Source organism: Numida meleagris, chromosome Z, assembly GCF_002078875.1.
Source record: "Numida meleagris isolate 19003 breed g44 Domestic line chromosome Z, NumMel1.0, whole genome shotgun sequence".
Classification (NCBI taxonomy): domain Eukaryota; kingdom Metazoa; phylum Chordata; class Aves; order Galliformes; family Numididae; genus Numida; species Numida meleagris.
The window spans coordinates 24,535,597-24,551,953 of record NC_034438.1 but is presented as its reverse complement, the minus strand read 5'-3'; the positions used below and the strand labels follow the sequence as shown (position 1 = coordinate 24,551,953).

Here is a 16,357-nt window from a genome sequence, read left to right as displayed (position 1 = left end):
GGTCATAAATGAATGCCTCAGAGCAAAAGTCACTCTGTGGCTCCTAGGAATACCGCATAGAACCACACCAAATGTTTTAGGATTTGCTCTGTTGTGTGTCAGAACGTGGAAACTCTTGATTCAGTCTGGAGTTTTGCTGTTAATGAGGGAGAGGTTGAGCCTAAAGCTGTAAATCTGTTAGACATGTTTATGCCCCTGCCCTGTCAAAAATTGCTATTGTGATTCAGAACCCCCTGCCAGTGGCCATGTTTACAGGTATCTACAGAGTGGTAACAGACTTGGGAAAAGGAGATATTATCACTCATACTCACTGCCTGCATAATTCTGCTGTCTGGTGAAAAAGCTGAACAGACAGTGGTGGCTTATGATTGATTATGGGCAACTGAATGCCAATACTGCAGCCTTAACTGTACAAAATATTGCAGAATTAAAAACTCAGTTTTGGGAGACGTCTCACACATGGATGGCATCCCTAGATGTAAAGGATATGCTTTTTATGTTTCCACTTTGGGAACACTACACAGCCAAATTTGCCTTCACTTTGAAAGGGATACTGTACATTTTCAGCAGGCTGCCCTAGGGATATACAAATTCCTGTATCATTTCCTTTGATGCCTTGGTGAAGATTTTAGCAGAAACTTATGGCCCACCACACGTTACCATCTATGAATGTGTCGATAATATACTGATATGAGGAAACAATTCACCAGAAGTCAAACATATTATGGAAGGTGTATGAGAAAAATTAATAACCTTAAGACTAGAAATTCCTTCAGACACCCCAGAAAGAACAGAACATGCACAGAAAACACCTAGCGAAAAGGAGCTCTGCTGGGAGCTCTAGGCTATTGTTGTAAACACATACCTGATTTTTCTGTTATTGTTCACCTCTTACATTATTCACATAAAAAAAAGAAAATCATGGGAATGGACTGAATAGCATAAGAACGTATTAGAATTATGTTGTGGTTTAACCTGGCACCTGGCAGGTGCCCAAAGCACCACACAGTTGTTTGCTCACTCCTCCCCCTTCCCAGTGGGATGGGAGAGAGTATCAGAAAAAAGAAAACAACAGACACAAAGTAGAATTTGTGAGTTGAGATAAAACTTTTTATTAAAACAGAGAAAAGGAAAAGGATAATAGTTATGACAAATATATATATGAATGTATATAACAAGTGATGCACAAGCAATTGCTCACCACCTACCAACTGATGCCCAGCTAGCCCCTACGCAGCAGAAAAGGGAGAGAAAGGACTCCCATTATTTTCAAAAGTCCTTCTGTATGATGTCATATAGTATGGAATATCCCTTTGGCCAGATTAAGTCAGCCGTCTTGACTCCGTCCCCTCCCAGCTCATTGCCCCCCTCCCCCCCCCAAGCCCTTCACTGATAGGAACTGAGAAACTGGAACAGCCTTGTCTCTGTGCAACTCTGCCTAGCAACAGGCTCTTTACAACCCTGCTCAGCAACAACTAGAAACATGGGTGTATTTATCCACATTGTTTTCTCCTAAGACCAAAACAAAGTATCATACCAGCTGTTCAGGAGAAAAAACTCTGTCCCAGCTGAAACCAGCAGCCAGGCCCAGTACACCAGTCTGACCCAATTTATGGAGACTGGATACTCAGGAACACATGGCTCCCATGGTAGTGCCTAAGAGAACTATGAGGAATAGAAAGGCTGCTAGAGTTTAGCTCCTATCTTTCACTGGTACCGAAACAAGATATTTAGACCTGGAGCATGGTTTGCTGTCCCTTTTGTGATCAGTGAATCAGTGGAACAGATGAGAGGACAGAGTGTGATCATCTGGGGACCTTCCTGTCACATGGATTTAGTTCACAAGGGTATACTGCTACCAGAAGGCATTGTTCAGATAGGTCCAGGTGTGACTACATACAAACATGACTTGGATCTTGAATTCTGTGACTAGGTTGGACACTGTGATTTTCACACATTGCCTGCATGTTGTGCTCATAAAAATCAGCACGAGTGGAAGTGACCCGCTGTCGCTGTTGCCACTGCGGAAACGCAACTACTCTCAGCCTCACTGCGCTCACATGCACTGTTTGGTCTCTATAAATGTTCAGCAAGCATCAGTGAATGTCAGTGGGTGCCATTTTTTCTGCATGGAGAAATTCAGTTTTACACCTTTGCTTCATGTGCACTTCCATGTCAGATGCCATTTTATCAGACTGCTCCTCCGCTGCCATCTGTCACACGGCAACAACATGTAAGAGGATATTAGCAGGAAGGTCCAACCTCTGCCGCCATACCAACTTCATGACACATGAGACATTACTTTTGAAGCAGGCATTGGAAAATATATGATCTAGTCAATGTACATAAGCAACAAAGCTTATTTTAATTTTTAATAGAAACATAAACAAAGCAACAAAACCAGAAAACTAGTGGGGTGCTTAACCTTGGTTTTGTGAAACGAATGCATCAGGCTGGTTTGATGGCAGTGGCTGCAATTCTCCGTTAGTTCTCAAGGTGTTTGTCAGAGATTTTTATGGAATTTTATTTTTCCTGTGCTTCATTGTTGAAATCAGTTGTTCACAAATGTACGTGCTGCCAAAAAGCAATGGCATGAATGGGGCATGATTGTGAAGCGAGGGATATTTTTCAGTACACTAAGAGGGCTTATAAAAGTCTAGTGAAGAGACATGATCAGTTTTGGGAGGGTTGAATATCTGATTGCAACTCTACACATTTGAAAATATACAGATAATATATTTATGTCAACTTGTATGGGAACTGTTGAGTCATGGCCTGAACCACTGATTGAGCACCTGGAGGAGAGACCCAGTCAGCCCTGGGAGCACAAGGTGAAGGCAATTCACCTGTGTGACCAGAAAGGGTGGAGCCTGGCTCCACCTCTCTTTGACCTCATTTAAGGGCTGACTGCCCCTGAGGAAGGATCTCTTTCTGGAGATTCCTCATTGGTGGAAGCCTTTCCCTCCGAACCCAAAATCTTCTGAGTTGAGTGAGCGATCTATTTCCCTTTCCTTGTAACACCTTGCTATCCTGCTGGTCTTTCCACTTTTTTGTAATGCTTTTTCCATCACGTTGGTCCTTCTGAATGCTACACAACTGAAAAAGGAGTTGTAAACAGAAATTTTTTTTAATGGAAAAATGGAAAGCATGGCTGCATGCTTTTTCCTATTTGCAGGACTGTGTTTAGCCAAAGTACCGCAGCACATGCAATTTTTTGCCATAATTTGAGTTAGCACTGCACTGTGCTCTCCCTGTGTCCCGGTTTCAGCTGAGACAGTACTGATCACTCTTGTGAGCGTTGAGTGAGCACCAGGGGCTGGGCTGCTGAGAAGGCAGAGCTGCTACCGTGATGGTGCAGGGCTCTGCAAGATTGCCGGGAGCAGCTGCAGGATAGGCTGGCTGGGCATGCTCGGGCTAAAGGTTGCGCAAACAGGCAGACAGCACATCAGCACTGAATCTTAAAGGCCTCAGTATGAGATGTTTTACTTCTTTAACCATGAAATTGATATTAAATTAAACACCCCTCAATATGCTAATGAGTTCCAAGAAGAACATATTACAAACACATGACTCTAGTACTTGACTTTACACTCAAATCATGTTAAACGTTGCCCCAGGGAGGAAAGCATATAGGGTTTAGGATGTAAGGGAGTGTAGGAGAGAAGTGGGGAAGAGAAAGGAAAGGAGCCTGAAGGAGAACAGGGAGGTAAGAGACGTGAAACTGTTCCTCTTTCTCTACCAAGATAGGGACACCTCTTTGGTAAGCACTGTGCCTCCAACCCATACTCGGGGTGGTATGCATCTCACTGGCACTATCATCATGCATTAGCACAACTGCAGCTCGTGATTTTATCAGTGGCAGCCTGGAGCCTGTTACGTCTGTCACTACAGTAACTCATCTACTCTTTTTAAATGTTTGTGAATACATCCAGAGAAAGCCCTTGTGGGAGGCAGGCAAAGTCAAACTGCATTCAGCGCAACACCCACTCGTGCAGGAACAGAGATTTGGCTGTCCCATGGTGCTGCCAGCGTGAGGCTGGTCAGTGAGAGCTCATGGCAGGAAGCCCTACGCTACCTGTGCACAGAGACAATCATTTCCAAATCAGAGAAATGGACTCCTGCTCCCAGTGAGCTTGATAATAAAATTAACATTTTGGTTAATTTTGAAATTCTGTGATATAATACAATCACAGAATAGTAAAAACAAACACAAAAAAAACCAACAACCAACACTACTCCAGAAAAAGTGTAGGAAACAGAGGCAGATTTAATGGTCAACTTAAATTATGCACTGATTATACATAATTATTGGAAGTAGGTACAAATTGCTGCTTTGGTTTGACTTAATCATATCCATACACAATTATAGCAATTGCAGTGCATATTGCCAAATTACAGCAGGAAGCGCAGTGGTGATGTTTTACTTTCTGGGTAACAAAGGCGAGATACTGAGGAAACCTGCGCGTTCTGAGGGAAGCCAGCAGGGGAGCGGTTACGCAGCAGTCACTAGGATTTACATACATCACCGGGAGGATGGCAACAGACGGTGTATTTACATGTTAGAGGTCTGAGCTGGCAACAATGATTTCCTCACTGATAACACCTGCTTTGGGTGTAGTCCTCAAGCAACCCTTTGTCAGCGCATCCTTCTTCAGAATTACAGTAATGCTTTTATAGCAGAGTCCCACACAAAGCTATTTCTAAACGGAATGGTGCATGTAAGCTTTGGGAAATCCAGAGCGTGACTTGTCTGCAGCAAAACCGTGCAGACCGTGATCTTGCCTTACACACTGAGCTAGAATCACTCAGGCCTGACTGCACATGGAGCAGAGCAAGGACACTGGGAGCAAGGGGAGAACGGGACCCCAAGCTCCGACAAACTGAGAGCCCACAGCTCAGCGGGAGGGGGGGGGGCAAAAACGTACGCGCCTTGCATTCCGAACGCCAAGGGGCACCGCTGTTTTCCACAGACGGGAGCGCAGTGTATCACCACGGTGTTTCTAACGCGCTATTCCCAGGGGGGGCTGGCTGGGCGGCAGCTGCGCGAGACCTGTGAGCACTGAGCACTACGGGCCTACGGACCTGAGGCCTACACCATACCCGCCGCGCCCGCCTTGCCCGCCCAGGGTACGACGACGCGACGGTGGGTTCCGGCCTCAGCGCCCCGCGAGGGCGGGGCAGGCCTCTCGCTCGATCGGGGTATGTAAATAAGCCACGTCCCGCTGTCCAATCGGAAGACGGGAAAAGGGCAGCACGCTGTCCTATTGGCGGGCGGCCCATGGCGAGATGGCGTGTTCCCCGCTCCTGATCGAGCCTCGCGCTGTGCGGCGTTCGCCGGGCGGTTGCCGTGGAGACGCGGAGGGTGACGCGCCGCGGGTCGGGCGTGCCGGCGCGTTGCCATTGGCTGCGCGATCGGGCGATGGCGGTGGCCGGCGCGTCGTGCCCCGGGTGTCCTTGCCCGGGGAGGAGCGGCCGCCTCAGTTCGCAGCGCGGCGGGAGGGAAGCAGGAGGGGGCTCGCTCTCGGCCGGGCGGTGAGCGGGGCAAGGCGGGCGGGACGCGGCGTGCGGTGCGGGCAGCCCGACGTTGGGACGGCGCGGGGCCAGGTGACGGCCCGGAAATCGGCCCGTAGCGGCTGGGAGGCGCGGGCTGACCGGCGGGCGGCGGCTGTGGCGGCCCGGCCCGGCCGGGGGCCCCGCGTGGGAGCCGTGGCCTGGAGGGAGAGCAGGCCGTTGCCCGGCGTCGGGCCGCCCGCGGCTGCGTAGCGCTCGGCGGTGCTGAGTCAGCCTGGAGCTGGGAGCGGCGCTGCGCTGAAGTGCGCGGGAGTGCTGCGGGGTGGGCGGGCGGCCTCGGCCGGCACACGGCTGGCACGCGGGGTGGTGATGCTGTGCGCAGCGCTTCGGGATGCTGTTACGCTGTGGCTGAGGCTTTGCGAGGGCCGCAACTGTTTGGTTTCGGGAGGTGGTTTTTTTTTTCTTTTTTCTTTTTTTTTGTTCTCCTTTTCGTTTCGATTCCCGGACTGGTCTTCCTGAATCTCTGGTTGGACGGCGGAAGGCATAGATAGGATTTACGAAATGTCCCTTTAAACCACCCATTTAAAATTAACAAACAAACAGTAATAGTAAATTTCAGCTTTAAATACAGATGTATGCCTTCCTCATTTCAAGCTAATAGTGTAGGAATAAAAATGTTTTAATCAGACTGAAGAACATGATCTGACTGTATGCGCTGATGATTTTTTACAGCAGTCAGTAATGCAGAATCAGTGTAGAAATGTCAGCAAAAGAAAAAAAAAAACATGTAATTGGCATCGGTGAAGTATTCATGGAGGCTGTAAGGAGCCATGAAGGTGAGAAGCTGCTGCCACTCGGTAAAGCCCAGGATCAGCAGTATGACATCCTGTATTTATCAGCAGTAATTAATTAATTATGAAACATCAGCTGATAAAAAATATTATGGCTAATTATTTCTATAATCAAACAAATGCATCTTCCCTTGCTTGATTTTTTTGAGGCCATTTTACGCTTACTGGGGCAGGAGTCCTGCTAGTTCTGCTTACAAGCATGAGAAGTAATATTCAAAGAAATACATACACATTTTTTTAATTTTGGGTTTTCCTAGACCTCGTAACAATTTGCTACTTGTTTTTATAAATTCTAATATTGAAATCATTGAGAGTTGCAGTTATGATTTTAGGGCTTGCAGTACTCTGTGTAGTTGTGTGATAAGTAATATCTTTTATTTTCCTGAGGAATTCAAAGATGCTTGTGTTTTAGTAGGATATTGCTAAGACTTTTCTGGTTTTGTTTTTGTTCTATAGTCTTTGGCAGTAAGATATTACTATGACTATGTCTTATTCTAGTTTTTCTAACTAAAAGATACTTTTCCATACTGCTACTGAGAAACCACAGTACCACTGTGGAATGGTTTTGCAAGAACATAAATTTATAAAATGATGTGGATGATATTTGACAGGGAACAACAAAGGATGATGTTGTCTGAATTTAAAAAAAAAAAAAAAGGTACAACTTTTCTTTATTTGAGGGCTCTTTTTTTTCTTCCTTTCAAAGGAAATGAAACAATTTGTTCGTAAGAAACAGTCCTCTTAATGATGTTCCCTAGTTGGTTCCATCAGTCAGAAAAGTCTTGCCACACCTTTCCCGTGGAAAGGTAAAGAAAATGCAGTGGTGCTGTTGATGCTTACATGGCTGATAATACAGGCAGGAAAGCAGTCTGACAAGCACATTCTGGGATCTCCAGGAGCACCGAGCAGATAGATTTGTCCAGTTTTTTGTTTTCTGCCTTGAATGACAGCTACATTTATGGCATTCATGCAAAAGAGGAGTAGGAGCAATACTGTCTTCCAGGAAGTCCTGTGCATAAATTATTATTTTTGAGGCAACATAAAGGGATCTTTATCCATTTCAGTGGGATAATGTGTAGAGCCCTCAATCTTCTATGGAAATCTTCACAATGCTAGATTTGTACTGACTTTCCATACTTCAGTATTTAGAAATACAAGTCAAACTACCATTTAAGTATCTTTGGGACTTTTGGATATATAATTAACATTTTTCATAAGGTTTTAGAAGCTGTTGATTTTGTTCAACGAGAAAAGGAACATATTAATGTATTTAAGAGATGATTTTATGGCATTTTGTTTCTGTGCTATAAAACATGAGTAAACATTCCTGATGGTGTTGAGGTCTAAGGGAACAGCAGAGAGCAAACAGACAAGGATGCGGATTTTGTAACTGATGGAGCATTCGTGTTCTCGTTATGTGAAGGGGAGCTGTGAGCAATGTTTGTTATCCATTTAAAGCAAAGGGGATGATGAAATGCATCAGTAATGTGGGAATTGGCTATGGGTAGAGAGAACTGCTGCAGGATACTGTAATCAAGGAGGATTTCTGTGTTTGAGGTGAAGAAAGATCTGTTTCAAATGGAATTAATTAACTTAAATCACTGAAGAAAGTAGAAAACATAAAATCAGAGGGAGATAATGTTGGGATATCTGCTCTTCAAATTGAGAATTACCAGCAATGGTTTGCTGCTGAATTACACAGTTAAAATTACTATTTTTGTAGGAAGAATGAATAGAAGTTACAGAATTTACTAAGTGCTTACATGTGGTGGTGATGAAGACAAGAAGCTCGAGGAAGAAGCAGTGTCAAAATTGCCCGATGGTAGAAGATACCGGGATGTCACCATTAACTTAGAGTGGAGGAGAGTTGTTAGTAAGACGCTTTGAAGAGATAAGTGAGATGTGTGTTTTATTAAAGGAAAAAAAAAAACAGATTGAGAAGGCAGGAGCAGATCATATTATCTTTCAGAAAACTAGAAATAGATGTTTTTAAATTGAAAGTTGAAGGGTGAAGATGAGTTTCTGTACTCATCTGCTACTTAGCTGTTTTTGTTTGAAACAAAAAGGACTTCAACTTGTGGGAATTTGTAGAGCTCTGTGCTTTTTCCCTGAACGTCTGACTTGCTTATATGAAATGTTCTTCTGTTGCAGATTTGCTAACTGTAGAAAAACAGTCCTGAAAATGTTGTCCAGACTCTTTCGAATGCATGGCCTTTTTGTGGCCTCTCATCCATGGGAAGTCATTGTGGGAACAGTGACTCTTACCATCTGTATGATGTCGATGAAGATGTTCACTGGGAATGATAAGATCTGTGGCTGGAATTATGAGTGCCCAAAACTTGAGGAAGTAAGGATTTAAATTCATGCTCTTCTACTTACTGTTAATGAGTAAATCTGTAGTATTCAGTGGAACAAGGTCAGGTTATAACATTAGAGGGAGAATAAGTATGCAGAAACTTCTTTATTGCCTTCTTTCCAATGCTCTATAGGAAAGCTGTATGCAGTGGTGTGCTGCCAGATATTTTCATTAAATCTTGAGCACTTTTCCTAGGAGGAAGGATTGAGGGAGCTGGGTCTGTTCAGCCCAGAGAAAAGAAGGCCCTGGGGGATCTCATCAATGTGTATAAATACCTGAGGGGAGGGTGAAGAGAGGATGAAGCCAAGGCTCTCCTCAGTGGTGCTCAGTGCCAAGCTGGGCACAGACTGGAACACAGGAGGTTCCCCCTGAACAGCAGCACTTCTGTGCTGTGTGGATGATGGAGCACTGGCGCAGGCTGCCCAGAGGCTACGGAGGCTCCTCGCTGGAGATCTTCAGAAGCCGCCTGGGCCTGCGCACCCTGCTCTGGGTATCTCTGCTTGAGCAGGGGTTGGGCCAGGTGGACCCGGAGGTACCTGCCAACCTCAGCCACACTCGGATTAAATTTAATTTTCATTTGCACAGCATCTAATGAACAAGGATCTAATAGTAATATTTCTTGCAATATTTAATTTTGGGGACAAACTCAGTAATACGTATTTTTATCCCTTCCCCCATCCCAAACACTTCATTTTTAGTGCAGCTTCAAAACAGATTTTTGTTTGTTGTCATTGTTATTAAAACTCAATGGCAAGCTACTTCCATGTGTAAAATCTAACAAAACCCCTTTGTGTTCCATACAGGATGTTCTGAGCAGTGACATCATAATCCTGACAATCACACGCTGCATAGCAATCCTTTATATATATTTCCAGTTTCAGAACCTAAGGCAACTTGGGTCAAAATACATTTTAGGTACTGTATCTGATTTAGTATATTACGTATGCATTTTAGTCAGTGTGTTATTGTTGTTGTTTCTATAAACTGGTAATTAATGTTAGAATGTTAGTATTTACATACAGAACAGAGTTACTTTGATCTATGCAGAATATTTATTTCGTCTAGCAAAAAAAATAAAGCGTAATTTTTAAGAAGGCTTGTGCAGGATTATATAAACACTGAAATTGTAGTTCTTGAAATAACTTTTAGCTCTGAAAGTGTTGGTAAGCTAGTTTTGGTGGTGTTTTTTTTTTATTAAAAGATAATGAATGAGAAAGTTTGTCACTTCTACAGCACTCAAAGCAAGGCTTTGAGAAATAAAAATTTTAAATTTCAGTATTCTTATAGAAACAGCATCCACATCTGTCTGTACCTCATCCGTTGTTAATGCAGTCCTTTATTTTCATGAGGATTAATCTAGAGGTGTAGGGCTTTTTTTGTTTATTTTGGTTTTGTTCTCCCCCCACTCTCAATGTATATGTGTATATGCATAAAATATTTTCCTCTTTTTTTTCTTTTTTAAAGGTATTGCTGGTCTCTTCACAATCTTCTCAAGTTTTGTTTTTAGCACAGTGGTTATTCACTTCTTGGATAAAGAATTGACAGGTTTAAAGTAAGTAGTAAATATGATTTCTTGCTTGATTTTTTTTTTTTCTGTGCAATAAATCTTGCACATTATTTTTAACATGTTTCCGTTTGTTTTCCCCAGTGAAGCTTTACCGTTCTTCCTTCTTTTGATTGATCTTTCAAGAGCAAGTGCACTAGCCAAATTTGCACTGAGTTCCAATTCACAGGTCAGTATTGTTGTTATTGCAATTAAACTTTTGAATGTAATGTTCATAGATGAACAGTCCACATGGAGAGACATACAGATGAATGTGATACTAGTGATATGCAAAAGGATCAGATGCAGTCCAGATTCTATATTCTGTGATGTTACAAGTGAATAATAATGCTGTACAATTAAGGTGCAATAGTCATGTGCAAAGTTATTTTATTCTTGAATATAGGATCAGAATTTAATCAGCATTGCTTGTAGTTCTGTTAATAATGCTAGAGTTCCTGGACCAATGTCTTCCACAGAACAATTATTGATTTAAAAAAAAAAAAAGAGTTAATTTGTAGAGCTCAGGGATGGCATATAAACAGATGTGTAAAGTTATAATGCTAATGCGGGAAAAAGCAAAATCTTACCAGAACAAACATGGCATGTGTGTATGTACACAATTTTGGTATAATTTTAAATATCTCCTGGGAGATTCTCAAAAGTTGTGCAGACATGGTTCTGAGTGCTCTGTAGTAGGTATCTCGACCGGGGGGTTGGACCAGATGACCTCGAGATGTCCCTTCCAACCTCAACTGTTCATACCATGAAGAATCAACAATACATTTTGCCCAGTGTATATTGAAATGGCTACTTCTTAATGTTCTGAAACAAATTAATTTCACTAGAAGTTATTTTATGTGACCAAAATACTATGCATGGTAATTGAGTGTAATAGTTACGACAAATATATATTGTATGTGTAAATATGAAGTATAGTAACGTAGTATATTATACTGTATTGCATAATACATATACTGTATTATATACTGCATATACTGTATTATGCAATACAGTATAATATACTACGTTACTATACTTCATATTTACACACACAATATTATATGAAATATACTGTATTATGCTGTATATATTATACTTTATTATGCAATATAGTATATTAAGTAATATAGTATAATAATATGTTTTACATCATATATATGTAGTATTATTATAGTGTTTGCAGATTATTATGTAATAATAGCAAGTATCGCCTTCATTCATTTTCAAAGTACTTCACAAAAATGTTGTTACCACAGTTTCATAAAGACTGTCCACCGTAGATGTAGGAGCTTAGAACAGTGATGAACCAAATATGGAGAATTTAGAAATAAAATATTTCTGCTGTATAAGTAAAGACTGCCAAAGCATAACGGTATATGGGAAATGGAGAAAAAAATACTAGAACACGTTCTTGAATTGCTTAATGCCTGGTTTATAAAGCCTTATCACTATAATACTTGATTTACTACTCATGTTATGTATACTCCCTTTCTTCAGTTTTTGTCTTTGTTGTAACATGCAGAATTTTTTCCTTTTAGGATGAAGTGAGAGAAAATATTTCACGTGGAATGGCAATTTTAGGTCCTACATTTACACTGGATGCACTTGTAGAATGTCTTGTGATTGGCGTTGGTACTATGTCAGGTGAGCAGTGAAGTCTAAGGAGCCAAACCTTTCCAGTTAAAAAATAAAAATAAAAAATTGAAAGCTGATGAGATATTAAGTGTTTCAAATAATAGGTGTTAGAAGTGGAATGACTTAATGTATTTATTTGAACATTTTGGGGGCAGGGAAGAGGTGTGTTAATAAGCTGTTTTTCTGTTTACATAGTAGGCAAAAAAACTCATTTTGTTGTAGCATGTAGTTCTGCTTTTTCTAAAAAAAAAATTTTTGAATGATTTATACTGCTGGCTCATTTATCTTTATAAGGGAGTACTGTAATGCATTTGTGACATAATATTATTGACTTTTTCTGCATACTGTGCTTGTGAAAGTGCAGGTGGGGCATGTATTTCCTGAACCCTTAATTGGTCATCTTTTACAAGGGATTTCAATACATAATGCTGGCTTTGCTAAGATAAAGGGAGGAGTTTTAAACTTCCATTGTACAGTTTCGAAAGCTTAGTAAACTGTAATTATATTTACTTAGGTTTACACTTCGAAAATTTTGTGTAAAGACCATAACTACATAGTGTTCTTAGAATAAGGTAGTACAAAATGATAGGGCTTTTTTTCATTCGTCTAGGCAGTTCATTCTGTAATCTGTGGTAATGATTTCTTTCATATTCTGCAACACTTCAACTGTTCAAAGCCTATTGCATATCCAAATGTAAAAAATAAACTTTTTTTAAATGTAGGAGTGCGACAACTTGAAATTATGTGCTGCTTTGGCTGTATGTCTGTTCTTGCCAACTACTTTGTCTTCATGACCTTCTTTCCAGCTTGTGTGTCCTTGGTATTAGAGGTAAGACCCACTTAAAGACAACATCAAAGTTAGTATTCAGACCATGCACTTCCTATAGGCTGTTTGTTTTTTCACTCAGGTATATGCCAGCATGTTTGTCTTCCTTCTGAAGCGAATAGAAGGGAAGAAAAAGTTACTGTAGCTCAGCTGATGGACAGTATCTTGTTATTGCCACTGTAGATGAATCACACTCAACAGTTTGAATTCTAAAGCTCTGTTTAAGAAAAAAAGAAAAATAGTAGTATAAATTAATGTATGTTTGGATTTTCTCCCTGTTTAAACCCCAACGCATGGTTAACCTTAAGCAGTTGACCAATACTCTTGTGTATAAATTATTTTCCTTTTTTTTTTTTTCTGTAAATGATCAAATAAAAATGCAGGGTTGAAATTCACTTGATTTTTCAAGTATTTACTAAATGAGACTTACTTTTTATTTTGTTTCTTTATTTCTGCAGCTTTCTCGAGAGAGTCGTGAAGGACGTCCTATATGGCAGCTGAGTCATTTTGCTCGTGTTCTGGAAGAAGAAGAAAATAAACCAAACCCTGTAACACAGAGGGTCAAAATGATTATGGTATGTAGCTTTTTTTTTTTTTCACCTGTCATTATGCAATCAGTAAGACATCCTTGTTGAACAAATAAAACTTTTGTGTTGTATAGGCATTACTCTAGCTTACCTTGTCTTTAACATCATCCCTTGTTACACAGTCTCTGCATATACTATTTCTGTTTAAAAAAAAAAAAAAAGCACAGCTTTTTTGTGTGTATGTTTGTTCAGCTTTTACTGCTTATTACTTGAGCAAGAGGAAGGATGGTGCTGGGACAGGATCAAAACTACTATAACGATAGGCCAGTAGGTAATGTAGATGAGGGGTCTGGAAAATCCTTTGCCTTTAGACTTCTGAGACATGGGAATCAAATTTAAAATGTTTAATCTTAGTAGGTTAGATAACTAATTACAGTTGAAAAAATAATATTTGTTTTTTTCTTTGTGTTTTTAATGCAGTCACTGGGTTTGGTTCTTGTTCATGCACACAGTCGCTGGATAGCGGAACCAGCTTCTCAAAATGGTACTGTAGAAAATGCAGTGGGATTGGATGAGAATGCACCAAAGAGAATTGAACCTAATGTTTCACTATGGCAGTTCTACCTTTCTCGGTAGGTCACTTCACAGAAAATATATGTATTTCATTGAATAGGATGTATTCACCAGTGGTGTCAAACTGTTGGTTTTTAGGGTGCAAATCCGTAGTAGAATTCCATGGATCTGGAGATGACACTTCATAAGAAATACTTCAATATTACACTATTCCTCCTATCTCCTTAAAATAATAAGAAGGTGATGAGAAGCCAGCTGTACTGGATGGATGCATCCTAACACCATTTCTTTCCACTAATACATGCTTTTCAGAGCACACTGGAAGGTCTGTTTTCAGACTGCACTAGCATAATTACTTAGGCAGAGCTTCTGACTATTCACACCCAAGTGCAAATAGAGATCCATATCACTACTATTTTTGCTTCAGTTCCACTCAGGACTAAGCAGCTGTGGTTCTGTATTATTTATGAGAGTTTAGAACTATATCAAGCGATTTTTTTGCCTCCCAGAAATTCAACTTCTATTACAGTTGTCATTATTTACAGAGGATGATAATTGTTTGATTCTTTCTACCTTACCATGAGGAGGTAGGTGTTAAATGAATTTGAATTAGCAGTTGAATGGTGACTAATTTTACAGGCATTTGACTTATTTTTAACTGATTTTAAGATTTAGTAAACAGTGAATGAAATCTGGAAGTATTTACATTGTCAGTAATACAAAGAATTAATGAGTAATTTCTCTACCCTAAACTAGCATACTTGAATTTCTTGTTAGACAATGTGTTTTGACTGGCATTTGATGAAGTGTATATATGATGATCATATTACTACACTTTCTAAAGGAAAGGGATATCAGAAGTTGTTATAAACACACAAATTACATATATCATACATTTACATTTACTTCTTGATTTTTGTTTTTTCTTTTTTAGAATGGCCAGTATGGATATTGAACAAGTAGTCACTCTTGGCTTAGCCCTTCTCCTTGCTGTGAAATACATTTTCTTTGAACAAGCAGAGACCGAATCCACACTTTCATTGAAGAATCCCATTACATCTCCTGTGATGGTGCAGAAAAAGGTCCCTGAGAATTGTTGCAGGAAACAACTTCCGAAAAACAATCAGAAATCTAACACAGTGGAAGAAGCTTTTGTTGCTAAAGATGGAAATGGTAAATTTTATTCTGAATCTGTTGCTGAACATTTGCAACAAAGAGTGAAATCTACATTAGCATGTTGTATTTGGAAATTAATCTTAAGATTTTCGTAAGCCAAAGTTAATTTTAATTATCTTTATGCAGCTGAAGTCATAAAACCCGTGTTAGCAGAGTCATCAACCAAAGCTACATTTGTAGTTGGCAGCTGTAACCCTATGGAGACTTCATCAGTTCTTAACAAAAAAGAGGAAGAAATTGAGTTACCTAAAGAACCACGTTCTGTTGAGGAATGTGTTCGTATACTTGGAAATACAGAGGTATGGAAAAATTACTTGTTTTTCCTTTCTTTTCCCTTTTTTTTAAGCCTCTGTGATGAGGTCTGATTTAAGAATAGTAGTTCATTTTCTAGCTTTAAATGATCTTAATGATAATAATGTCAACTAATTCTATGGCGTTAATAACTAGCAGGGGGAAGGAAGAAAACAAAACCCTTTCAGAAGTAATTTCTCCTGCAGACAATTTCTGTTCCTTTTTTTTTTCCTTTAACAGAGATGAGAAAACCAGATAGGTGTGCATGTTTCGAAGCTGTAAATGAAAAATCTTCTATTGTGATTCTATCCCTAAGATGGAACTAGTAAAAAGTTTTACAGTAGACTAGGATGTACAGTTTGTTCCTTTAGAAAGAATGTGATATTGTCAAAGTAAAGTTACCCTCTTTCATTTGGAGGCATTTAAAAGGATTTTCACTAGCAGAAACTCTATTTCCCCACCCTTTTATATTTACAGAAGGGAGCCAAATTCCTTACTGATGCTGAAGTTATCAGCTTAGTTAATGCAAAGCATATTCCTGCATACAAACTGGAAACTCTGATGGAAACTCAGGAGCGAGGAGTGTCCATTCGCAGACAAATGTTATCTCAGAAACTCCCTGAACCCTCATCTTTGCAGTATCTTCCTTATAGGAATTATAATTATTCTTTGGTGAGTAAAAGGCAGACAAGTAAAACTTGCTGTAAAACCATTTTCAAAATCTATGAAGCATATGATCGAAGCGATGTATGAGAACTGACAATGAGCTTGGTCAAAACAAATGTCCTAAATAGATCTATATATTATATATTTGTAATATATATATTACAAATTTGTATTTGTAATATTTTTATTTATATATTTGTAATATATAATATATAATATTATTCTTTATATGTATATATTTATATATTATATATTTATAATATATATTTATAATATCTAAATATATATAACATATAATATGCATTATATATAATATATAATAAATATATGTATAATATTGTGTATATATATAGTATATATAGTGTGTATATATAGTGTGTGTATATAACATATATATTA

At 39.7% G+C, this 16,357-nt stretch overlaps 1 protein-coding gene across 2 annotated transcripts in view; it reads left to right on the top strand.

The window, feature by feature from the left end:
• Window positions 5,347-16,357, top strand: part of HMGCR (3-hydroxy-3-methylglutaryl-CoA reductase) — a 19,650-nt gene continuing 8,639 nt past the window's right edge. Inside the window, exons 1-13 of one of the 2 annotated variants that reach the window (XM_021380868.1) lie at window positions 5,407-5,532; window positions 6,244-6,347; window positions 8,514-8,709; window positions 9,522-9,633; window positions 10,183-10,270; window positions 10,367-10,451; window positions 11,803-11,908; window positions 12,622-12,728; window positions 13,184-13,300; window positions 13,733-13,884; window positions 14,760-14,998; window positions 15,128-15,300; window positions 15,770-15,964. In XM_021380868.1, the coding sequence (XP_021236543.1) occupies window positions 8,545-8,709; window positions 9,522-9,633; window positions 10,183-10,270; window positions 10,367-10,451; window positions 11,803-11,908; window positions 12,622-12,728; window positions 13,184-13,300; window positions 13,733-13,884; window positions 14,760-14,998; window positions 15,128-15,300; window positions 15,770-15,964 (1,539 nt within the window). In that variant the 5' untranslated portion in view covers window positions 5,407-5,532; window positions 6,244-6,347; window positions 8,514-8,544. Of the gene's footprint in view, window positions 5,533-6,243; window positions 6,348-8,513; window positions 8,710-9,521; window positions 9,634-10,182; window positions 10,271-10,366; window positions 10,452-11,802; window positions 11,909-12,621; window positions 12,729-13,183; window positions 13,301-13,732; window positions 13,885-14,759; window positions 14,999-15,127; window positions 15,301-15,769; window positions 15,965-16,357 lie in introns of both variants that reach the window. The other variant, XM_021380867.1, reaches the window with a different exon arrangement.